Source organism: Phyllostomus hastatus, unplaced genomic scaffold, assembly GCF_019186645.2.
Source record: "Phyllostomus hastatus isolate PE091 unplaced genomic scaffold, TTU_PhHast_1.1 phas_contig_495, whole genome shotgun sequence".
In the NCBI taxonomy this organism is placed as follows: domain Eukaryota; kingdom Metazoa; phylum Chordata; class Mammalia; order Chiroptera; family Phyllostomidae; genus Phyllostomus; species Phyllostomus hastatus.
Window position 1 is genome coordinate 4,207,271 of NW_025333895.1, and position 25,079 is coordinate 4,232,349.

At 59.9% G+C, this 25,079-nt stretch overlaps 2 protein-coding genes across 3 annotated transcripts; both read right to left on the minus strand.

Annotated features, from left to right (window-relative positions):
• Positions 1-505: 505 nt before the first annotated feature.
• ST6GALNAC4 (ST6 N-acetylgalactosaminide alpha-2,6-sialyltransferase 4) lies at positions 506-13,838 on the minus strand. The gene is made up of 6 exons (XM_045845946.1): positions 13,634-13,838; positions 13,130-13,210; positions 11,392-11,577; positions 7,706-8,118; positions 5,879-5,986; positions 506-4,877 (listed from the first exon to the last, which is right to left on the minus strand). The coding sequence occupies exons 2-6, from the start codon at positions 13,139-13,141 to the stop codon at positions 4,688-4,690; spliced, it is 909 nt and encodes a 302-aa protein (XP_045701902.1). The 5' UTR covers positions 13,142-13,210; positions 13,634-13,838; the 3' UTR covers positions 506-4,687.
• A 2,658-nt stretch (positions 13,839-16,496) lies between these two features.
• On the minus strand, positions 16,497-23,247 carry PIP5KL1 (phosphatidylinositol-4-phosphate 5-kinase like 1). Of its 2 annotated transcripts, XM_045846328.1 has the most exons (12): positions 23,181-23,247; positions 22,118-22,321; positions 20,867-20,917; positions 20,532-20,686; positions 20,165-20,289; positions 19,711-19,745; positions 19,564-19,619; positions 18,703-18,815; positions 18,247-18,397; positions 17,813-18,117; positions 17,358-17,594; positions 16,497-17,162 (listed from the first exon to the last, which is right to left on the minus strand). In XM_045846328.1, exons 1-10 carry the CDS (start codon positions 23,244-23,246, stop codon positions 17,850-17,852), a joined length of 1,224 nt encoding a protein of 407 aa, XP_045702284.1. In that variant the 5' UTR covers position 23,247; the 3' UTR covers positions 16,497-17,162; positions 17,358-17,594; positions 17,813-17,849. The 2 variants fall into 2 exon arrangements, with proteins under 2 accessions (XP_045702284.1, XP_045702283.1); XM_045846327.1 differs by having other exon boundaries at positions 17,358-18,117.
• Positions 23,248-25,079: the final 1,832 nt, after the last annotated feature.

Genomic DNA, 25,079 nt, shown 5'->3' on the forward strand with positions numbered 1-25,079 from the left:
GGACCTGGAGCTCCCCACTCAGGCCTGTGATGTCTCTGGGGCCCAGGTGTACTCCAGGAGGTTCTTCCATGGGGGCTGGCTTACTTCTCCTGGGCCGTGAGGAACAGAGTGAGAAGTTAAATGGAATCCCTCCAGCCAAGCTGCTAAATCCCTCAATTCGAGCAGCGTGAGGTGTGAGGAAATGATTCTGTTCTTGTCTTACTGGGAATTTAAACTTTGAAACATTCCAGGCCTGCATCAGTGCCTGTATATTCATCAAACCTCCAGATAACCCTCGGAGAACGCCCTGAAGGGCTAAGGAAAGGAAGTCGTGAGTCCAGATCACGTGACATCCTGCATCCTAGGCAGCAGTCATGGAGGATTACCATCTGGCACCAATCCAGAAGCTAAGAATGCAGAAGTGATTGTTCTCAAGAACGTACTTTTTACTGCAAGAACCCTCAGCCTTTCTTTCTTCTCTGGAACATTCTGGGTGTTCCAGTTTGCAAGCCCTGAGACTCTTGAATAAATGTTTTATCATTTATTTCTCGCCAAAGCCTCCAAACTCTTTTTGAGTTCCTGCGACGGCCCCAAGAACAGTAACAACCACTTCAATAATAATGACGATGCCAACAGGTCCGCCCCAGCCAGTGCGTGTGGCTCAGTGGGTCGGAGCCTCATCCTGTAAACAGAAAGGTCTACACACCTAGGGTGCGGGTTTGGTGCCCAGCCGGGGCGCGTATGGGAGGCAACCGATCAATGTTTCTCTTTCACATCAATGTTTCTCTCTCTCTCTTTCTCCCTCCCTTCCCTTCTCTCTAGAATCAACTAAAAAAAAATTTTTTTAAAGGAAAACAACAGCTCCCATGTGTCGTGTGCTTTCTCCTGTGATAAGCACTTGACAGACATCCTTAAAATTCATCACTGAATCCTTAAAATAACCTGGGAGGTTAGCCCCCTCCCTAGAGGGAGAAGTGAGACTCAGAGTATACACAGGTGCCCAAGCTGAATAATGACAAGCCATTCTGCTCCAGAGCCCCGGGTCTGCCCACGCGCATGCCCGAGCCTCAACGGATGAGGGGGGCTGTGGCCAATCCTGGTGCTCCCCCCACTCCTGAGCCAGCCCCCTATGGTCTGGGGGAGACAGCCTCTGCTTCAGCCCTGTGCACCCCAGGGTGGGGACCCTGGGTGTGACCTTCTTCTGGCCCCTTAGCGATCTTTGCAATGTTCGACTCCTGGAAAGAGTCCTCAGAGGTCTCCTCGCCTGCCACCCCAGCTCCCAATTTACAGAGACTGAAACCAGGGCCCACAGAGGGGAGAGGACTTGCCCCAAACTCCCCAGGGGTCCTGGGCAGAGCCAGGGTGGGAGCCAGGCCCGTGGACGCCAGCCTCTCTCCCTCTGGGCAAGAAGGAGCCCCGGGGATGGGCGTCTGAAGAGAGGCCGGTGAGGGCCACAGGCCGGTGATGGCCGGCACACAGTGGCCGCTCATGAGCACTTGTTCCCAGGACCCGGGCGGTGGACCTGGAACCAGGGAGTACCTGGTTCTTCATGGGCACAGACAGGAGTGGTCAGACTGGCCTGGGTGACCTGGACATGGTGCCTGTCGACACCGACGTGAACCTGGCTAGAGGTTCCGGGCCCGGCACCCAAGTTCCTTCTGAGGAGAGAGGCCCCTTAAGACACCTGGAGGCTGTGAGGCTCACCTGGCTTCCCCTCGGCCGCAGGAGGAGGTAGGAGCTGGGCTGCCGAGGGGAAAAGGAGCCAGGGTGTGGACACAAGCTCAAAGAGGGGCTGCACACCAAGGTGCCCCCCACGAAGAGGAGGCTCCCACCCCAACTCACCCTTTTCCCCCCGGAAGCGGCAGGAACTGCGGTGGCGGCAAAGCAGGTGCTCACCATGCCTCCTGCAGGCGGGGACCTGTCACCAGCCCGGCCAGGAGTCATCTGCAAGAAGTCTTCCTGGAGGAAGTAATTGGTGGAGGGTTCCTACCAGGTCACAAAGCCCAGAAATCTGGGCCAGCCCAGCAGTAAGCACCCCACCTGGGAGCAGGGCCAGGGCAGATGCGCCTGTCACTGGGCCGCAGGGTGAAGCTAGTAAATGCGTGGGGTCAGAGCGGGAGGAGGCGACCACGGGGGGGGGGGGGCGTTGAGTTTGAGTCCCATCAGGACAGTGGGTCGTGGGCCGTGCGTGGAGCCCAGGATGAGGCTGTGAGGGGGAGAGCTGATGGGGCTGGGAGTCTTTTTATTTATTTATCTATTTTCTTTTTAAGATTTTATTTATTTCTTTTTAGAGAGGGGAAAGGAGGGAGAAAGAGGAGACACATCAATGTGTGGTTGCCTCTCACGTGCCCCCTACTGGGGACCTGGCCCGCCAGGCATGTGCCCTGACTGGCTCACAGGCCTGTGCTCTATCCACTGAGGGGCGCTGTGGAGGGGGCGGGGGGCGGCGGCGTGGCTGGGAAGTCTTCATGCCCATTTGTCACCACCAACCGTGAGTGACAGCTGGGTGAGCAGAAGTGACCCCATCCCTAGGGACAGGCACTTCACAGGTGACTGTACAACCCCATGAGGCGGGGACGGCTTTTTACAGATGAGGAAACTGAGGCCCAGAGAGAGACACTCATCTGCCAGGGCCCCACGGCGGGAGGCAGAGGCCGGGTCTGACTCCAGGGGCCTCCCTCCATCTGCAGCCGGTTCTTACACCAGCCCTCCGCCTGCCTGGCCACATCCCACCCTTCCTTCTGCCTGACGCCTGCTCAGAGACGCCACCTGGGCCAGGCCAGCTGCTGAGGTTTGGCTCCCTCCCACCACAGTGCCCCCTCCCCCGCCCCCCTCAGGGCTCTCCTCCCTCCTCCCCTGTTTGCAGAACCTCCAGGCTGGCCTGACACTGGGGAGGGGGAGGCAGGGCACAACAGGCAGTGAGTGCTGTGGCCCACGGGCCCAGGGGCCAGATCTCCAGACCCTCTTGAGAAGGTCACCCAGACTCCCTGGCATGACCAGCTTCATCATTTGTGGGGTCCTGCGAAGTGACAATGTACAGCTCCTTAAAACAAAACAAACAAACAAACAAACACCCCGCCCAGCCCTGGCTGGTGCGGCTCAGTGGACTGAGCACCAGCCTGCAAACCCAAAGGCTGCCGGAATTGCGGGCCAGGTCCCCCGGCTGGAGGCGTGGGAGAAGCAACTGATGGATGTTTCTCTTCCTTTCTTCCTCCCTCCCTTCCCTTCTCTCTAGAACTGAATTTTAAAAATAAACTTATTAGAATTTGAAGCAACAGCAGAGCATGAAGCTAAGCAAGCGTGGGGTCCCGGGGCGGGTAAAGGCACAGGGCACGCACCCGTGAAGCGGAGGACTCCTGGGCCTGGAAGCTGGAGCCCCAGGGCTCCGTTCCAGCTGAGGGCCTGAAGTCCGGGAACTGGGTCCCACGTTAGTCAGTCCCCCAGTCCCCAGGCAAAGGGCGGTAGCGCCAGTCTCTTGGTTCAGGGCCCAGACAGTCAGGCTCAGCTCTCAGACCCGGGGCTCCACCCCGGCTCAGCCTTGTGGCTTCGCCAAATCTGTCAAGTGGGCTAACATGAGCCCCCTGCCAGGGTGGCTGCAGGCCCTTGCTATGTGCTGGTGGGTCGGCTTTTCCCACGTCACAGGTGAGGAAACTGAGGCTCTGAGAAGGCAAGCCTCTGGCCTGCCCCCTTCTCCCTGCCTTCCTTCCCTGCAGTACAACCAACTCCGGAGTTAAGAGGAAATTTAGCCCCGGCCGGTGTGGCTCGGTAGGTTGGAGCATTGTCCCGAGACCCAAAAGGTCACGGGTTTGATTCGAGGTCAGGGCGCATACCTAGGTTTTAGGTTTGGTCCCTGGTCAGGGCACTGGAGGCAACTGATCGATGTTTCTCTTTGTTCCTTCCTTTCTCTCTAAAATCAATAAATATATTCTCGGATGTAGGAAATTTAACTGGCAAGGAATTTGACCCTGGACAAAAGACACGGGGTGGAGGAATTTCCTTCCCACCCTGAGCTGTCTCCACCCTAGCCGGGGCTAGGCTCTCTGACCTGGTTTTTGAGGGGGGCAGGCTCTTGGGGAAGGAACACGCAGGCAGACGAAATGGGTTAAGAGAGGGGCCCCAGGACTCGGTCTGCCCTCGGATCCACAGGTTACAGGACCGTGACGGGGAGAGCAGCCCCGACTCTGACCCCCAGACACAACCACACCGGAGACAGGGTTCCAGAAAACGCGGTTTACCCGTCTACGCGAGGTGGCCCTGGCAGTCACAGTTCGAATGCACCTTTGCTCAACGAACCCCGTGCTCTGGGCTGCCCTGACCGGGGCGCCCAGCCGAGGCAGTGCGGCACCCAAAGTGCGTGGAGGAGGAGTGTGGAGAGGGAGAACCAGGGCCGGTGCAACTTCGAAGGTTGCAAAGCTGGTGAGTGGGGGGAACATCGGCCCTGAGGGCAAAGGCCACTGGACAGACCCCCGAGGTGGGATGATTCAGATTACTCAGGGAGTCCCGAGTAATCGATTACTCAGGGATGGGAGGAGGGTACAAAGGTCACCACGCCCCCTCCCCCTTCAAGTCTGGAGGCCCACGACGGCTCCGAGTGTGCCTAGGTTCACCTGGCATGTGGCAGGGGCAGGATCCACAAAATAAATATTTCTGGTGGGGTGTGAATAGGACAGAGGCCTGGCGAAGTCACTGTGGCCGGCTGGGCCTCGGGCTACTGGGCCCTCCAGGACGGGTGGGCGAACACGATGGGCCTCCTCCTGGCCCAGCGGGAGAACACCGCCTTCTCCGTGATGAAGCGGTGGGCGCTGCGGGGCGCCCGCTCGTGCGCCAGGTACATCTGGCACTCGTCCAGCCGGCCCTTCTCGAAGTAGTGGTAAGGCACTGAGGGGCGGTTCTTCTCCCTGTGGGGCGGGCGGGGGACAGGGACAGGGACAGGTGTGGGGCACCAGGACTTGCCCACCTCCCGCCAGACCCCGCACCTAACTCAGCCACCCTCACTGGGCACTGCGGGCCCACGGAGTCCCGTCCCTGGTCTCAGAGGAGGCCAGATCAGGCAGACACAGGGCAGGGCAGCTTCCCAAAGGCCAGTGTTCGAGTCCTGGCTCTGCGTCTTGCCAGCTGGCTGAGGATAAGCCTAGACACACCCCGTAACCCTCAATAACCCATCTGTAAATCGGGGACGGTGATATCCACCTTCTGGGCTGAGTTCGTAGGTCAAAAAGATGAAGACAGCCCTGGCCAGGTAGCTCTCTGGTAAGATGGTTGTCCCGCTATGCCAAGGTTTCGGGTTAGACTCCCAGTCGGGGCACATACAAGAATCCACCCTGAATGCATACATAAGTGGACCAACAAACGGTCTCTGCAAATCTCCCAGCGAATCTCTGTGGCCCCTGCCACCTCGCCCACGCGCTCAACAAATACGTCCCAAAGAGAAGAGAGGGTGAACACGTGGGACCCTTTGTGAACTTGACAGTTACCGCAGTATTGAAACATAACATTGGAAGGAAAAACTTAGGTGTGATATGTCACTGACATGCAACTGGCCCCAATGTTGCAGTAAGTACTTCCGCAGGCTGTTCTCTACATAACTATTTCCATAACCTTCCGGAGAAGGTCCGATTATTTTCTCTCCTTCCCAATAAGGAAACAAAGGCTCTGGGAGACTGCGTGCCTGGCCTAAGGCTGCACTGGCAGAGTGGGGATGGGCACCAAGCCCGTCCCAGAGGCTGAGCCCCTTCCCCCTGGGCACCAGCTCCAGGGACACCTGTGCTTCCGCCACTGCCCACCCGGAGGCTGACACACCCTGTGCCCTACAGCTCCCAGATCCTCGGGCATGAGGCCCACAGCCCTCCCGGGCGCCCCCAGCTCGCTCCCCTCCCGCCCAGGGCCTGGCCGGCCTGACCTGCAGTAGCTGTCGCTGACCATTCCGTACACCACGATCTCCTCGCACAGCTCCAGGGCGAGGATCATGGTGAACCAGCCGGTGCTGAGAAAGGAGCCCGACTGCCTCCTAGCAGGGAGAGGAGACAGAATCAGCCCGGCTGCCTCCCCCCCCCACTCAGAGCACGAGGCCTGCGGGGGCCCTAGCTTCAGCTCCTGCAAGGCACTGCACTGGCTCCCCTCCCGGCCAAAAGCCACTCCCCTTGACCCCTACTGGAGAGGGTCCTGGAGGAGGCCGGGGAGGGGACAGAGCCAGCCCAAGGCCAGCAGCGGCCAAGAGGGAGCGCTGGACACAAACCCAGGACTGCTGGACTCCTTACCACCCGCAGGACTTGAGCGAACAGTGTGGGGGGCCTGGCCACGCACTCTCTGGATCTAAGGGACTGAGCCTGGGGGGACAGCGGGGGGCAGCGGAGCCGTGGCTGAAAGTGGGAAGGGGGGTTCCCTGGAGTCCAGTGGTCTTTGATTCGATGCCTGCACCTGCCCTGGGGTGTCCGGTTGTGCATGAAGCTCTCTGAGCCTTGCTGACCCACCTGCGGAGCAGGGATCATTACAGGCGGCCACGGGGTGGGAACACCGTCAGCCCGGCAGCCCCCCAAGCCTCCACACCTCACTCGGAACGAGAGGCCGCGTGGCCACCCCTTGTTCCACGCTCTCCACGCTCTCAGGACACCAGCACCGGTCACTCTCCCAGCTGAGAGCCACTCACCTCCACCTCTAGAGAAGCATTATGAGGTGGTTCATTCCCTCACACTGGGCACCTCTCAGGCCCTGTGCTGGCCAGGAAGCTGCCACACTCAACGCTAACATTCTCAAAGGAGGAGGCAGCTGGGAGAGAACCACTGAGAAGACAAGGAAACAAAGGAATGAAGAGTGTCAGGCGGGAGGCGACCGTCAGATGGGGTGGTCAGGGAGGGCTTCTCTGAGGAGGTGACATTCCACCCAGGCCTGAATGGCAAGAAGGAGTCAGTCACGGGGAGGCTTAGGGGAAGGACCGCTGCAGGCAGAGGCATGCAGGTGAGAACCGGCGTGCGTGTGTGAGCTGGAGGCCTGGACAGCCAGTACGGCTGGAGCTGGGCAGGCGGGAGCCGAATCATACAAGGCCTGTGGGCCAGGGGAGCGGAGGAGGCGGGAGTCTGGACTTTATTCTCCTTGTGAAGAGGAGTTCCTGTAGGGTGGAGGGCAGGGGACTGCTGGGGTGAGTTCACTGGGGTGGCTGGAGCTCGGACTGCAGGGGCAGCGGGGACACCAGCCAGGCAGGTGCTGCAAGGGCAGAGGAGGGTGGTGGCACCTGTCAGAGATGCAAGACCCCAATGTACGTGGCAGGTGATGGCACAAGGGGACCTGGGTGGAAAGCTGGAGGCCGGTCATTGTATTTCCTGAGCTGCAGGGCAGGGGAGGAGCCCACAGGGGCGGGGAAGGCCAGGATAAAATGAGATGTTGAATGCAGAGCGCTTAGCCCAGGGCCTGGGGCGTGAGGGGGGCTGCTCGTGCTGTAACCATTCCTTTTCTTTTCTGGAAGGGACTTCAGAGACCAGTTTGGATCTCAGGGCACCCCTTGCAGAGGGTAGGGCTCCCTGACACTGTCCCTACGCTGGTCAGTGCTCACGAGGCCCCCAACCGCTCACCGCCATTCGGGATCCTTGATCTTTGGGATAATGTGATGAACAACAGTCTCTCTGACTCCTGCTCCCTTGGAGGGGGCAGGGCCACCCCGCCTCCCTCTCCGCTGACCCCGAGCCAGCAGGGAGACACCAGCAGGGAGACCCCGGCAGGCAGGCCAGCTCACCGGTTCTTGCCCGTCTCGTCCTGGAAGACCTGGTCGCAGTAGGTCATCATGCGCTCGGTGAAGGTGTACACCTGCAGGCCCGGGTACATCCTGGTGAGCTGCAGCAGCGTGCGGTAGGTGCGGCCGCCCAGCGTGCGGTCCATGCTCTTCCCCTGGCCCCACACCACGTAGAGCGTGTCGCGGGCCTGCTGGAAGTAGTGCGAGTAGTTGCGCAGCAGCAGCGGCACGGTCGTGTGCGAGACCACGCGCAGGGTGCTGCGCTGGCCCACGTCCACCTCGAAGCCCACGGTGGGTGCCTGGTTCATGCGCAGCACGCACTCAGCACCGTCGATCTGGGCGCCCAGGCCCGAGCCCAGCATCTGGCCGGAGCTGGACACCACGGCACAGCTGCGGCAAGGCCCTCGGACCAGCGGCTGCGGGGGAAGGAGAGACAGAGAAAGAGAAAGGTGTGGGCACCTAACTTCTGCCCCTGCTCCTCCCCCTAGGGACACCTACTGACCTCACTCGACCCCTCTATCAACTCGGAGTACTTCATCAGCCCAGGTTACAGATGAGAAAACTGAGGCTGGGCAGGTGGCGCTAGCCGCAGAGCTGAGGTTCTACATTAACCACATTCATGGCCCTCGTCCCTTCTGCTGAGGCCCTAACAAGCCCTTGATCGTGAAGTCTTCATTAGATTCACAGGAGCAAATACTTATAAAACACTCGGCATGTCACCTGGCACAGGCTGGGTGTCTATAGGTGTTAAGTACACAGAAACCTCGGCTCTTCAAAATCACTCAGGTCCCTCCTTTGCCTGAGCCTCACTCAGGCGTCCACTTCAGTAAGTAAAAGCAGAGTCTTGAGGCCCTGGCTGGCGTAGCTCAGTGGATTGAGCGCGGGCTGCGAACCAAAGCATCGCAGGTTCGATTCCCAGTCAGGGCACATGCCTGGGTTGCAGGCCACAGCCCCCAGCAACCGCACATTGATGTTTCTCTCTCTCTCTCTTTCTCCCTGCCTTCCCTCTCTAAAAATAAATAAATAAAATCTTAAAAAAAAAAAAAAGCAGAGTCTTTAGTGCCCACGAAAATGCTGGGAATGTCTGGTTCCGAGCCGGAATCCCGACTGCCCCTCCCTGGCTGGATGGCCGTGGGCAAGTCCCTTTGCCTCAAGGAGGCTCAATCCCCTCATCTGTAAAATGGGGATAAAACACCATCCACTTGACCAGGCTGTGAGGATTCCATTAAAAATGCCTGCAGAGCCCTGGCTGGTGTGGCTCAGTGGACTGAGCACCGGCCTGAGAACCAAAGGGTCGCCGGTTCAATTCCCAGTCAGGGCACATGCCTGGGTTGTGAGCCAGGCCCCCAGTAGGGGGCGCGCAAGAGGCAACCGAACATCAATGCTTCTCTTCCCTGCCTTCTCCTCTAAAAATAAATAAATAAAATCTTTTTAAAAAATGCCTAGAGAGATGACTTCTCCGCCTTTCGGCTGAGATCAAGTGCAGTGTTTGTTCTTCCCAGTTTAAAAAATGCCTGGAGAGTCACAGCGCAGTGAGGGCCCAGCCCCCACCTCCTTCCCCTCCAAGAGGTGGAAGCTGAGCCAACCAGCCTACAGACACTCACTCAGGATCAGGGGCCAAGTCTCCCAGGAAAGGCCTGGCTCCCCACCCCCAGCCCCCGTGTCCTGGGGGGGTGGGGGGAGGAGGGTTTACAAAGCCCTGTAAAGGCTACGGGACATTAACTCCAGTTAATAAAAGACACGCTGTCCCATCCGCCTCAGGGACATTTCACATTTAACATGTAGACCGAAGAACTCGTGGGACCGCTTTCCAAACCCCAGCAACAAAGAACGAGACTTCCTTCTGCCCTTGGTATGAACTTCTCATAACGACTGGGGTCAGTTCAGATCCAAGGTCACCACCAGGACCCGGAGGAGTTCTGCCTGTCCTACACACGGCCTTTAAAATGTTGAATCCCTAATTTATAAAAACCAGCCCTCTCAACATTCAAGACCTGGATCCCCTGCTTCTCTTAACAAACACAGAGACTGTGGCCACCCTGAGCCCACGTGCCCAGGGGCTCTGAGTGCCCGAAACGAACACTGGTCACCACCACGCAAGACGGGACAGGGTCCACCCAGCCCACCCCAGCATTTGCCCCGCCCAGCCGAACTTGTGGGGCGCTGGAGTTTGTGCTCCCCTTCGCTGCCGTTTCTGCATCTTGATCAAATATGCAAATGGCACCCGTTCCGAACACTGTCCACGAATCCCCCAGGTGAGCCTGCACAGCAACCTTGCAGAGACAGGAACTTCAACCACCCTCCTTTACAGACGGGGAGGCCACGGAGACTCAGAGGCACGAAGACCTGAAACAAGTCTCCTTCGATCCACGGCTCCTGAGCACATACCTCCCTCTGACCGACACTCAGAACCGGGAGCTGCCCGCGCTGGGTGTCGGCGCTGGGTGTCGGCGCAGCACGCCTCCGGGGAACCTACCACGGGGGCCACTGAACCCAGGGGGAGGGGTGTGAAGTGCTCTGAACCTCACCCAGCAGAGCTGGTGTGGGGAGGTGGGGGCCGCAGGGCAGGGGCACAGCCACCACGTCGCCCTGGGCGCCAGCGTCCCTGCCTCCCCATGAGAGGGAGAGCTCTCGGCTGCTGGCGTGTCCGTGTCATCTCCATTCCCAGCAGCAGCCAGCACAAGGCAAGCCACTTTCAGGACACCAAACACACACTTGTTGGGCGAACGGACTGTGAGTCAACAGTTAAATCCGAAGAGGCACACAACGCACCTACCACCAGGACGTCACGTCCGTCTCCCCCGCTGGAATGGGAACTCCAGGAGGCCAGCCACCCCCAACCACCCGCCCCCAGCCAGCACTCAGCTGACAGCAGCCAGGCAGTATCTGTTGAATTAAAAACCCATTTCTGCCCTGACTGGTGTAGCTCAGTGGGTTGGACATCGTCCCACAGAATGAAAGGTCACTCGTTCGATCCCCAGTCAGGGCACACGCCTGGGTTGTGGGCCAGGTCCCTGGTTGGGGGCGTGTGAGAGGCAACCACACACATCAGTGTTTCTCTCCCTCTCTTTCTCTCTTCCTGCTCCTCTCTAAAAATAAAGAATTAGCCCTGACGGGCGCAGCTTGGGTTGACGGGCTCAATCAGTGGATTGAGTGCTGGCCTGCAAACTGATGGGTCACTGGTTCGGTTCCCAGTCAGGGCACATGCTTGGGCTGTGGGCCAAGTTCCCAGATAGGGGCACATGAGAGGCAACTGATTGATGTATCTCTTGCTTATCAATGTTTCTCTCCAGGGGCCAGTAGCACTCGCAGCGCAGACTTACAGCGGTGACAGGGCTCTGTGTCCTGCAAAGTGCCGAGCACACGAGGACAGCAGGGTGCCCATCAGCAGGGCACCCAGCCCCCTTCAGACCCTGGACTGAGGCTGCTCTCTTTCCCCCTCCCTTCCTCTCTCTCTAAAAATCAATAAATAAAATCTTTAAAACAAAACAAAATCCTTTCCCTCTTAACACGTGGGGCTGAGAGGTGAGCTGAATGCCCAATACCACACAGCTAGTAAGCAGAAGAGCCCAGCGCAGATCCAGGCTGACCTGGCAGGAGCCCGGTTCCCACTACCCTCCAGAGAGTTGGGGGGCGGGGGCACCCCAGCATCTTTGGTCTGCCCCCAACATGCTGCCTGGCCGACTCACCTTCCCATCTGGCACTCTGCTATACCCAGTGAAGTGCAGGGGCCCTGGCACGGTGGGCCTGGAGTTGGCGGAGAGGTGGGGGCCCAGGCAGGAGACCAGGCAGAAGGGCAGGTAGGCCCAGCAGCAGAGCAGGATGTAGGCAGCGGAGAAGCCCAGGGAGCACAGGATGATGAGCAGGAACCGACCCTAGGGAGACAGCAGTCATGAGGAGGGAGTGAGGGTCACCGGGGCTTCTACAGGGGGCTGCACCCCAGCCTCGTGGATCCGAACTCCAGCTCAGTAGCTTATAGAGCATCAGCAGAATCTCTAGTCCCCTTTCTCTGGGCTGCCAGGCTCAGACTACCAGAGGCTCTGGAGATGAGCCCTACATTCTAGAGAAAACCAATTTGGGGTGAAGTGTGTCACTCAAAGCCAAACTTGGGCAGGAAAAGAGCAGGGCGAGTCGTCAAAGTCCAGGCTGCAGCGTCCATGCCCTTGACCAGAAGCCTGGGCGCACTGTGCGGCCTTGGGTGAGCCTCTGTCCCTCTTCCGGCCTTTTTCCTTCTCTACAAAATAGGGGCCAGTAGCACTCGCAGCGCAGACTTACAGCGGTGACAGGGCTCTGTGTCCTGCAAAGTGCCGAGCACACGAGGACAGCAGGGTGCCCATCAGCAGGGCGCCCAGCCCCCTTCAGACCCTGGACTGAGGCTGCTGGTAGGCCCACCCCCAGCCCGTGGCCCCCTAGCCGACTCAGCGGCAGTCCACCAAGCTGGGGATCAGGATCCCGGCCGGCAGTCTCGGCGAGCAAGGAGGTCCAGAAGGGGATGAGAGAAGTGTCATTCAAGAAATGGTTTCAGTCACTGAGAGCTGCTGTCCTGGGGCTCTGCCTCCAGAAACCATGTGCCAAAAGCCACGGTGCCCAGAAGCCCTACTGGAGGGCTGGCCTTGCTGGCGGACTTTGTGATGCCCCCACCAAGCCTTCAAGGCGGGGCAGTCTGGTTGGGCAGGGAAGGGGTCACCACTCAGGGCGGCCGTCTTGGGCTGGGCTACTCTGGTGACCGCCTGTGTGTCTCTTGGCTCCGATTTTCTCCAAGCCTGTCCAGGCACAGGTCCCTCAGCCACGGTCAGAACCCACCTAGCAGCTGGCTGGTGCTCTTTGAAAACCACGGGTGGAAAAGCAGCTCCCACCATCCCCTCCAGGCACAACCCAACGGGCACAACCTTTTCTGCCCATAAACTGTATCACTTCTAAAAATAAGTCTGTGCGTGGCCAGCCGGGGGGGGACGTGGGGAAGTATGGCCCCTGAGGCCTCGGGCTCTGCCCCACACACGTCTCTGTGCACAAGGGACCCAGAGATCTCCGTGCAGGCAGTGGCGGTCGGCTCCCCGCACGTCCAGGGCTCTCTCCCACAACCAGGGGCTCCCGATTCAGGTCAGAAGCCGCTAAACTGAACTTTCACACCATAGCTCAGTCCCAGGCAGGTGGCTCACCTGGGTGACCTCCCAGATGCTCACAGGCGGCAGGAGTATTATCTCCATTTGCAGGGGAGAGGGGCAAGGCACTGAAACCAGAGAGGGTCCACCACCTGCCTGGGGCCACACAGCCTGCCAGATCAGAGCTGGACCTTGGGGCCAGGCTGCCCTTCTCCTCCAGCCCCATCAGAAGGGGTGGTCAGTCCTGGAGTGGGCGAGGCCACTGAGGCTGCTATGCCAGAAGCCACCTCAGCGTCCTTTGTGGACTTTTCTTTTCCCCACTTACCTGAGCTTTCATGCTGTCGCTGCCACTCAGCGGCAAGAGGGCTGCTGTCTCCAGGGCTGGGAAGGGGTGGGAGCCGGGCACCTGTCAAGACCCAGAAACTCAGAGCTGGGTCCCAGGCCTCAGAGGAAACCGCCCAAGGAAACTGAGGCAGGGGAGGGAGGGTACAGGCAGGGTCCAAAGCAAATGGCTTCTCAATACAGAAGTCCCCAAACTCCAAAAGCACTGGCCCCGTCCTTAAGGAGGCGGAATCCGTGACCTTTGGGAACTCTTCCGCTAGCCCGAATCCGATTGTGCAGAAGAGGAAGGAGAGGCAGAGAGGGGAAACCCTGAACTCAAGGTCACCCATCAAGTCTGGGTCAGAGAGAACCAGCAGCCAGGGGCTCCGACTCTCACCCACCCTCCTACCTCACTAAACGCGGGATACGAAGAGGCCTAGGGCGCGGGAGAAGGGTTTCCGCCCCTCTCCGGGTTTCCATCCCCCCCCTCCCCCAGCCGGGAGCTAACCGGGCGGGCAAGTTGGGACGCGTCGACCGCTCTCGATCCGCTACTCGGACCTCCATGGCCCGCAGACCGGGCGAGCCGGGCTGAAATCTGGAGCCCCGGGGCACAAGCGGCGCCTAAGCCGCTGCTCCTGGAAGCTGGAAGCCGAATGTGCGAATGTGCGACGCGGGGGGCGCGAGCTAAAGCTGCGAACTTGGGGAGGAGAACGGTGTGGGTGGGGCCTGAGCGTCAGGGGCGGAGCCTACGAGCGCCGCCTGCGCTGGTGAGGAGGGACCTGAACGGCCGGCCGCCTCCGGGTGAGGGCGGGGCCTGCGGGGCCGGAGGCGGGTCTCAGCAGCGGTCGGGTAGAGTCTGAGCTCAGCATCCTATTCCCTCTTTTCTGTCCCTGTCATTTGTCTAAGCTCCTCCCCCAAATAAACTAACAAAATAGGAACACTCATAGATGCAAAGAACATACAGACAGCTGTCAGAGGGGAGGGGTTGCGGGGCTGGGTGGAAAAGAAATTCAATTTAAAAATAAAAATAAAGTTCCCTCTGCCCAGGTTAGGAGTGGGCGACCGCTAGTGGAAAGGCCCACCCTAGAGGGTGTCAGAATTGCTCAGCCGCGGCTGCGGTCCCACTGGAGTGTCTCCATTTCTGAAACTAGGGGACGGGGAGGAAGATGAAACAGACTTGGAGCCAGGCAGCCCGGAGTTTCGAGCTGGCCGACCACTGAGCTTCCCTTCCCAGCAGACCCCTTCCCAAAGTGTCCTCCAAATCCAAGACAACTCAGCCCAGGGCACCTGCAATGCTGAAATGTGTCCCATCTGAAGGTTCCGATGGGGTCCCTTGGAGACTTCAAACTCAAGTGCCTCTAGGGGCCAGAAAGGTGCCGCAGGGACAGGTAGGCCTCTGATAGCAGGAAGCAGACTTTCTATCAAAAGTGGTTTTTAAAAAAGTTTTTATTTATTCATTTTTAGAGAGAGGGGAGGGTAGGAGAAAGAAACATCAGTGTGTGAGAGAAACATCAACTGGTTGCCTCTCGCACGCCCCCTACTGGGGACCTGACTCACAACCCAGGCATGTGCCCCAAGTGGGAAATGAACAAGTAACCTTTCGGTTTGCAAGCTGGTGCTCAATTCACTGGGCCACACCAGCCAGGGCTAACGTGTGTGTGTGTGTGTGTGTGTGTGTGTGTGTTGTTTTTTACAAAATACTTCATAGGCCAGAAAGCTCATCTTACCACCCCTGCCACACCCACCACCCTCCGCAGGGCCCCAGCCTGGGAACCAGCCTGTTCTCTTGCTCTGGCCTCATTTCAGAGCCCAGGTTCCCGTTTCTCAGACGCTCTGGTGTGGGCACAACCTCAGGGTATTCGTGTTGGGTGTCTGCACCCAACTCAGCCACTGTCCAAGCCTCCTCCGTTCCGGTGCCAGGCAGACTCCCCCAAGCCAGGGCTCCGGGCCCCTGTGCCTCTCCCCGTCCTGCTGAGGTGCCCCTGCCCCTAGCCCTCTTTTGAGCGCAAACCCTGCTGGTCTCCTCCGCCCCACCCTGGGCACACCTCAAGGGGAGTGGTCCAAGTCAGTATCCCTCTGGGGCCCCTCATTCACCCAAGGTTCGGCACGCAGTGGGTGCCCAAACCCAGGGCCCTTCAGCCTCCCCCGGGCCCTCATCTGTCAGGTTTCTGTTTTCACAGACACAACCCCTAGGGCACCGTGGTGAGAATGGATTCGTTCGTCACCCACTGTGGCTGGTGAAGTGACAGTTCCTTTCACCGAGAGGCAACTCCCTCCTTGCCAGGGCTACACCGAGACGAGACGGGGCGTGCCCAAACATCCTGGGGCCCTCAGTGCAAGTGCGGATGGTTCTCACCTCCACCGGGGTGCGGAGGGAGGGAAAGTCCCGCTGTTTCACAGGAAGCTCTTCCGTTTGGTTTTGGCAAAAGCCGCTGTCCTTCCCCTGCCCAAGGCCCTGCCCATTTTGGACTCCTGCTTCCCACTGAATCACCCTCCGCCCACCTGGGCCCCCCTTCCAACCCCCAATCCCACGGAGCTCATTTCTACCTCAGAGACTTTGCATTTGCCACACCCTCTACCTGGATTGCTCTAATCCCATGGCCAGCTCCTTCTTGTCATTCAGCTCAAGCGTCACCTCCTTTCAAGTACTGTCACGCACAGAAATCATCCTGTGTATGATGGTTCTCTTGCTTGTGGTCTACCCGCCTATTAGACTCTGAGCTCCCTGTGGGCGGTCAGGCCAGCCACGTCTTCGGGGCATTTCTAGCATCTGCACAGCGCCTAACACACACGAGGTCTGCTGAATGCACAAGCTAGGAAAGCCAGGAGTCCCAGGCCCCGTGAGTCATTCATTCCCCTGTCCCGCCTCAGGCCATTGCCAGAGACCCCCAGGGAGGGAGGTGCTGAGCCATCCTCACCTAGGAGTGCAGGACTCCGGGGCTCTGACTCAGCCCCGCGGATCCAGACCCCACGTAAATGTGGAGCCCAACCCCAGCTCCCCGCTGTGGCACCCGACCATGGCTGCGTTTCCACCACCCACCCATCTCCCGGGTGGGCGCTGAGCTGAGCACACCGGATGTCTCGACTTCCTGCTGAGTCAGAGCCAGAAATTCTCCCAGGCTTGTGTTAGCTCACAAAGATTGTCATAAAGGTCACCCAGGTATCTAGGGGTGATGTCAGTGACATATCTATATTTATATCTGTGTCTGTATAACTGTACCTCCAGGAACCCACACTCCAAGCCTGCAACGTAAGCTTTCCCTCTCCTGCCCCGTCCCCGTCAGCCATTTTTCCTCCTTTCCTCTGAAGACAAACGGAACGGCAGTGTTTGGGGTAGCTGAGTGGCTTTCCCAAGGTCCAGAGTCATCCAGTCCTGGCGGGGCAGCTCCTGGCCCACGCAGCCCCTCACCACACTCGCCCCATCCACTCTCAACGCCGACCACAGAGACGTGTTTCTTTATTTCAAAGGCCACGCTCTCTCACTGCAACCCTTTGCCGTGCTCTCAGCCTGGGACCTCCCCAGGGCTGCACCCAACCCCTCTGCTCTCAGTGTAGAGGTTAGAAACCGCCCCGCTCATCCTGTCCTTAGGAGGGGGCCCCTTCCCTGAGCTTCATGGTCCCATGCTCCTTCCCAAGGGTCCGTTTCACCAGTCTGCTTCTCTCACCGCCGCCACACTCCACACAGGGAGTTCTGCGGAGGCGAGATCTGTGCCTCTTGCTCCACCCCCAGGTCCCCCCAAAGCACAGCAGGTGCTCCATAAACACTGAATGAGTTCAGGAGGTCCATTTTCATCCTTCCATCTGACAGACTAGACCCCCGAGGCACAGAGAGGTATAGCACCTTGCCCCGGTCACACAGCAGGCCCCCAGAGCAGCACCAGAGGGAAGGCCAGCTTGGGCACCGTCAGACTGGACTGATGTCAGAGGCCGGGCTGCCGTCTCCTGGAGGAGGGACAGGGGATGATCAGCGGCTGTGCAGGCCCTTTGCTCCTCTGCTCCCGGTGATGTCTGTTTGGCCAGGGTCCTAGGTCTGCCACCTGCCCCCATTTGTTGGAAGAGAAAGGTGACTTAGAGCAGGGCAGAACTCACTCCAGGTCAACAGCAGCCCCAACACAGCGTGTCCCAGAGCTGCAGGAAAGAGGGGCTGCCCCAGAAGGAGGCCAGCAGGCCCCCCCTGAGCCGCGGGGGAGAGGGAGGGAGGCCCGGGTTCTCGGGCTGGCCTTGCCACTTACCCGTGCATAAGCCCACTTCAAGTCTCTGGGCCTCAGTTTCCCCATCTGGACGACAAAGGGCCTGAGCCGGAGCCTTCAGCCTCGCCTCTCTCCCACAGCATGAGGGCAGGGCTGCAGGAGCCGATGGGTAAGAATAGGGCTCCTGAATCTGAAAGGCATGGTTGAGTCCTTGTTCCAGCATTTACTGCTGAGTCAGCTTGCTCAGTCCCTTCATCTCCTGAGCCTCCAGTTCGTGGTCTGTAAAAAGAGAATAACAGCAATTTTTTTTTGAAGATGGAATGAGCTAATGTGGAGAATCCCTGGCACGATGCCGGGCACAGCGTCGCCCTCAGAGGAGGCTGTGTCTTATTAGTTAGGGAATTCTGCCCTCTGGAGGCCAGCCAGAGGAACAGCAGGTGAGGGGAGCCCGACCCGTTGCCCTGACCAGGCTGGAACAGGCCGTTCCGAACGTGCACCCTTTGTCCAGATGAGGAGCGCGCGGCCAGACGCTGATCACTCAGTGTGCGCCTCCACCCACTGGCAGAGGCGGCGGGCATAGACAGCGGGGCTGACGGTGGAGAAGGTGCGGTGGGGGTAGCGCAGCGTCTTCCACAGGTGCTCCAGCCGCTTGCAAAGCCCGTAGACGGTGGTGAGGTCCACGAGACCCAGGAAATAGCGTTGCTCCGGGCCGTCCAAGATGTGAAGGGCGTTGGGAGCGTCGGGCAGCAGCCGGCGGTTCTGAGCTCCGGGCTCATCCGGGCTCTGTGCCCCTTGTACAGACCTGGGGGCCGACGGGGAGTGGGGTGAAGCTACCACCTCCTCCAGGGGCCCCAGCCAATTGGCCCTGTAAGCGTGGCCAGGCTGCCCTAGGGTGGCACTGTGCCCTCACCCTGTGTGTGGGGGCACCTACCTGGCTGTGCGGAACAGGAGGCTGCCCGGACCCCGCTCATCCTCCTGGAGGCGCTGGAAGGCCATCAGCAGGCTGTAATCCAGCACATTGAGCTCCCGGAGGAAGGTGGTGTCCAGTTCCATCTGCCGCAGCAGCCAGCTCCGCTGGGGCCCTGCCAAAGCGTCAACACCGCTGCCTGAGTGCTCGCAGTGCTCGGGGCAAGGGGCTGAGGGCTCCACACGCATCTGCCCCAGGAGGGCAGGTGTCATTACTGCCCCTTTTCACAGATGAGAAAACTCAGCTGTGATTTGCCTTGGCCACCGAGCTACTGAACTGTGGAGTCAGGATTTGAACCCTGCTCTGCCTGACTCCAGGGTCTCGGTTCTTAATGACCTGGGCAGAGGGCGGTGCCCAGGACACCCTCCGAACTTCACCCTGGAGGGAGGAAGTGCAGGCAGCGACGGCCCCGTGGCTCACCCAGGTTGATGGTCTTGCCCTGAAAGTTGAGGTCCTTCAGCACCAAGACAAGGGGGCTGCTCTCCGGGGCCGGCTCCACCCATCGGCTCACCTCGCAGCCCTTGATGTCATACCTGGAGGCCAGGGGAGTGGGGGGCATGGCGGAATGCAGCTTTACACAGCCTCCAGATACACAGGGACTCTCACAATAATAAGGAACAAGCAAAAAAAATAAATAAATAAGAGCTTCCGCTAGGTAACTGCTCCAGTCCTCAGCACGACCCCATTCTGTTGTTGTCCCCGTATCAGAGATGAAGAGAAAGGATGAGAGGGTTTCTCTGACTTGCCTGAGACCACACAGTAAGTAAAGAGCAGAGCAGGGACTTGAACTTGGGTCTTTGGAAGCAGTCCAGGCTTTACCCCTGGCCTGTGCCTGATTCTCTGCACCTGGTCATGCCCGGGGGCGTCCCAGACACAGGGGTCTAACCCTAGGAGGCCCCGAGGGACAGTACTGGGGAGCCTCAGGGGGGGACTGAGTCACGACTGGGAGGCACTCGCAGCCTGGGCTTGAATCCCTGCTCTTCACACAGTAGCTGTGTGGCCCTCCTCGGTGGCTCCTCCACAAAACGGGGGTGAGAACCACTCCCACCCCTTTGAGGTGTTACGGGAATAAAGATTATGAAGGCAAATGTCTCAACACAGCGCCCAGTGCAAACGAGCGCTTGAGAGATGCTGGTCACGGGTATCGCGGTCTCCGACCTATTAGGAGGTCCTGGGGACGTCCTCTCTCCCTGGGCCTCCGTTTCACCATCTCCCTAGTGAGTGTGAGTCCTTCCGGTGGCATCTTCCGAGGGGGACTAAGGTCCCGCGAGGCCAACTCACCTCTCGGAGATGCGGCCAGCTGGATAGAAGACGCTCTGCATGATGATGAAGTATTTCTGGGGACAGCGGTGGGGAGTGAGGAAGGACAGGGTCTCACCCTGCAGCTGCCCCCTCTGGCCCGGAACCCCTCGAATCGGCCTCACCTACCTTCTTGCCCCGGGCCACCCGCAGACTGTGCACGCCTGGAAAGAGAGAGTGCCGGGTGAGGGGCCCCAACTCTAACACCCGGGGTCCAAATCGTCCTAGTTCCAGCTCCGGGCCACGCCTCCTCAAGCTCCGCAGCATCCCGATCCCGCCTCTCCAGCTCTGGCACCAGACCGCTCCGTCAGGAGTCTGAGACTCCACCACCTCCAGACTCTGCCCCAAAGATGCCCCGCCCACAGGTCCTCCTCAAGGATTGTCCAATCCCAACCCCGCCTCATTTGGGCCCCGCCCCGGCCCTCCTAATGCCACCTAGGAAACTCTGCCTCCGCCCGCAGTCAGATCGGCCTCCAGTCCCCTTCACCCGGCTAAGTTCAGTCACTCCGCGCCCCACTCCCCGGCTCCCTCCCTGCCCCCCACCCCAACAGTCCCTGGGTCCCTGGTCCGCCGGCCGCCGTACCCAGCAACCGCGCCAGCAGCGAATGCGGGTGCCGCTGCAGGTGCTGCACGTAGCGGGGCAGGTGGGCGAGCAGCACCCGCACCTCCCTGCGCCGCAGGGTCTTCAGGAAGAAGCGCTGGTCGTTCCTGGGGCGGGAGGCAGAGGTCACTGCCCAGGCCGGGTTGAGTGGCTCCCACCAGGCTCCCTGACCTCTCCTGTCCGTGTGTGGCTGTCTCCCCAGGGCCAGGCCCTTGCCCTCCGTTGCTTCTCCAGCCTCTATCTGGCTGGGGCCCTCCCTGACCTAACCATTCTAGTTCTCACCCCAAAAGCCACCTTCCACCCGAGGACACCACTCCCACCCGTTCCCCACCCCCTGCTGCCAGCTCACGACAGGAAGAAGCTGGCCTTGCTCTTGGAGGTGCTCAGGAACTGCAGGTAGGGGCTGCCGGGCCCCAGGGCGGCCCGATAGTCCTCCTCCACCAGGCCTAGGGAGTGGCGCAGCCAGGCGAAGGCCGGGCCAGCCAGGGTGCCCAGCTCGAAGCCCTGCAGGGGAGGAAGAGCAGCCCCAGGAGTGTCCACTGGGGCCCAGGCGTGTACAGTTGGCCCTTGTGCGGGAGGGCCAACCCTTCCTGAAGGCCTGGAGGCTCTGCACCCACGGGGAAACGGAGGAGAGAGAACTAAGACGGCGTCCGCCCCTCCTTGCCATGCTCTGAGGCTCCCTACCTCGTGAACCTGGGTCAGGACCTCGGAGAAATCCTCTTCAGTGGGCGGTCCCTGCAAGGAGGGGTAGAAGGACTCAGAGCAAGTCTCAGCTCCCCATTGGGGGACCTGGGATCTCCAAGCGTTCTGCACCTGGCGTCACCCCTTCCCCAGTTTGGGTCCTCCAGCAAACAGGGACTCCGCTGGGTGTGCCTGAGCGGGGCAGATGGGGCAGGCAGCCGGCCCCAGAGCTGGAGGGAGGATGAGAGTGACCAGAGGCTGGTCCCGGGTGTGTCTGCTCCACAGCTGGGTCCCTAACACCTGGCACATTCGCCCAGACCCACAGTGAAGCCGGAGGCCGTCTCAGGAAAAGGAGATGGCCTTGAAGCCAAGGGACCTGCCTGCCTCGGCCTGGGAGAGGCAGGGGCAGAGGCTTCCTGGAGGAGATCCGTAAGCTGAAATCTGAAGGGCGGTGGAGAGGAGGAGGAGGAGGGTGCTCAGGGCAGTGAGAACAGCATTGGCGGACACCAGGAAGGGAAGGAGGGCCCAAGCGGCTGAAGTGAGTGAGAGAGGGATGGAGTGTGAATTAGGCTGGGCAGTTGGCCCTTGGCCTTGAACCAACAAGATCCTGAGGCCATGATGAGTACTAGGGGTCCATGGGAGATAATCAGCAAGCAATTCGGTCAGGCTGTGATTTGCAGCCGGCGATGAGATTTAGAAGACCCTCCTTTCTGGCGCCTACACTCTCCCGGACCCTCTAGGTCCCTGTACCTGTGGGTCGTGATCACGCTGTGCACACACACAAACAACACACATGCTCACCCGGGCACGTCCAGCTGCTGAGCTTGCAGCTGGGCGGCCCTTTCTGCTGAGCCAGCTTGGCCCCAGCCTGAGCTCCTGGGAGGATGGGCTGTGCTGCCAGGGTGGGGGTAGGGTCCCTTCTCAGCCACACACCCTGGCAGAGCTGGGAGGGCCCCAGAGGCCATGCCATGATGCATTACACAGATGGGGACGCTGAGGCCCAAAGAGAGGCAGAGGCCCACCTGGAGTCACACAGCAACCACCTGAGTCAGGGGGTTTCTCACACCCCCAACACGCCCTGGCCTTTCTGTTGTCCTGGCCTCAGTCCCAACCCCAGAATGTCCTTCCCTCCCTGTACCACGCCCCTGATTCCCTCCTCTTATAGTTCTTTCTGACCCCCAACTCTGCCGTATTAGCAAGACAGGGCATCCGCCTGGGCTCCCCGTGGGTGCAGAGAGCAGACTGGCCACTCACCCCGGGTGGGTGGTCCATAGAGACCTGGGTGGCAGCCCACAGCCCTGCCTGCATCATGCACGTCAGCCGGTGCAGCTCATGCCCCGGGCTGATCTCAAACAGGCCCAGGCGCAGCTGCTTGTCTCGTAGACGCCCGAGAAGGCCACGGCGGCCGGACCTTGAGGTAGTTGCTTTGCGTCCAGCCTCTGGGGACAGGGCCAGGACCTGGTGGCAGAACAAGGCACAAGAAGCAATGGGCGTGTGGCAGCATCACAGAGGGGAAAGATATGGCTGTGAGTCCCATCTCCACTTCTTTGAGCCCTCCTCTGCCTCAGTTTCCTCGGTTGTAAAATACGAATAATTCTGGTACCCCCCTCACTGGTTGCTGAGAGGGGCCACACAGTCCCTGGCATGCAGTTAGCACCCCCCGGAAATAGAGTGGTGGTTATTATTAGCATTAAGCAGAGGGTGCAGTTCTGCAGCCAAACCTGGCCCAAGACAGACCGTCTCTCGCCAGCAGTGCGACCTGAGGTGAACCACCTGACCTTCTGGGCCTCGTTTTCTCGTCTGTTAAAATGAGAACTCCAACAACGTGGTGGCAGATATTAACTGCTGTTACTGTGGAGTTTGAGATCTGTGCACAGGAGCCCCGGATAGGAGCTGTGCGGGCTGCCAGTGATTCAGTCATCTGCTCCGCTCATCTGCGCGGACTTCCTCCAGGCCAGCTCGGAAGGTCAGCGCGGAGCAGCGACCACAGCCCCAGACCCATTAGTAGTGGGCACCCACCGTGTGACCTGCACTGGCCGAGAGCCGGCCCTCCTAACAGCCCTGTGAAGGAGGAGGTTTTATTATCACCTCCATTTGCCCCCATGGAAAAAAACTGGAGAAATTAACTCGAGGGATACCCTCCAGGCTTTTCCCCTTCATACCTGAGGTTTCCACGTGGGGCGTGTCCTGGTCCCCGCCCAGTGCAGGACCCCTCCTGAGCTCGGGTAGGGGTGTGTCCGCCCCCACACAGGAGGGGAGGCCCGGCTCCTGCTCCCAAACCCTTCCCCTTCTTGTGCTCTCTCGGGTCCGCACCTACCTCGCGGGGCCCCGGGCTCGGCGCGGCCATGGCGACCCGCAGCAGCTTCTTCGGCTCTGGCCGCATCCCCCGCCGCTGGGCAGCCCAGCTGCAGGAGCCGGGCCCCGCCCCTGCTTCCAGACTGACCAATAGAGCGGCGCCGGTCACGTCTGCACCCAATCCACGCGGGAGTCGCCTGCGGGTCCCGCCTCCAGAGCTGCAGCATCCTTCGGACCACTGTGTGGGATGGGGTGGGGGCGCGGCGCCTTGGCTGTGGTCCCTGGGAGGGAAGACCACCGTCCCTTCCCCTCCCCGGCTTTCCTCCTCTGATTCTCGGGGCTGCCCTAGGAGGCAGGTAAGCTCAATACAGTTCCGCCCACACACTCTGGAGTGAAATTCCCATCCGCCGTGTTTCGGGCGAGGAAACTAAGGTCCAGCGAGAGAAGTGATTACCTCGAGGTCACATGGGAAGTCTGGGGCAAGCATTCATTCAACACATGTATTCTAACACATACTGTGGGCCAGGAGCGGTGCTAGACTTCGGGGATTCAGTGGTGAGTGAGAAGGAGGAACACAGCTGCTAGCGAGATCTTTAAAAAGTATACATCGGATGATGTCACTCTCCTGCTGAAAGCCTCCAGTGGGTATTCCCACGGCACTGAAACAAAATCTACCCCCCCACCACCACCACGGTCCCAGCACCTTCTGCCCACTCTCCAGCCCCATCCCAGTCTCCTCTCCCTACACCCACTGCGCAGCCACGGGATCCCCCACCAGTCCTCGGCTACCAAACACTTTCCCACTTCGGGGCTGTTGCAAATGCTGATCCCTCTGCTTGAAATCCTTTTCCTCAGACTTCCATTTCCTTCGTGCCTCTTGTCCCCTTGGTCGACTCCTCCTCCTGTCCCTTCTCCTCGTTCCTGATCACACCACCTTGCTTTCTCCTCATCACGCGTAACTCCGTCCGAGATCTGTAACACTGTCGGAGATCTGTAACACCGCTGGAGATTGGAGATCGTTCATTTGTTTACCAAACCCCCTCCTCGAATGGGGGTGCCAGGAGGGCAGAAACCACGCAAGGCGCGCTTCCTGGCTCGGCACCTGGCACGGACTGATGTTGGGTCGAGTGTGCGGGGAACCCGCGGGAGTGGGATGTGCCAGGGGCCGCGGTGAGCCCCAGGAGAGGCGAGGCCAGCGTGGTGGTGGGTGGTGTGAGGAGGAAAGAGCGAGTGAGGAGCAAGTGTGCGGGTTCTCGCGGGCGGCCCGTGGCATGGAGAGGGGCGGAGGCCCGGAGAAGCATTGTAAGCGCGTGAGGAAGATGCTGTTGTTTTTGGAAGGTCACTGGTTATCATTCGGCCTATTTGGAGGGGACCAGGGGCAGAGGGAGAGCACGAGGAAAACTTGGGTGAGTTAAGGCGGAGAACGGTGGCTTTGCATCCAGAAGGGCTGGGGGGTGAGGGGTAGAATGGACAGGATTTGGGGCCTCGTGGCTAGGGGGACAGGAGAGGAAAGCCGAGGTCAGGGATGTCTGGCAGGCTTTTGGCTGGGGTCAGGGGCACAGGAAGACGCCGGTCAAGAGGGTGCAGGCTGTGAGGGGAGAGCCAGGTCCGGGAGGGTGTGTCCTGAGAATTCGGGTCACAACAGGATGAACTTGAGGTGCCACGATGACATTCGATGGAGGCGTCAGGTGGGTGGCTGGTGCGCGTGCAACACGCGGCTGCTCAGGAGACAGCCGGGCTGGGGGCAAGTCTGGGTAAAGACCAGGTCACCCAGGGAGAGTGGGAGGGGGGAACCCTGTGACAGAGTCCCGAGGGACCCGCCCTCTCACGGCGGAGCAGAGGGACAGGAGACATGAAACAGGAGAACGAGACATCAGAGCACCCGAGGGTGCACCCAAGGGGGATGTCACAGGCCACACGT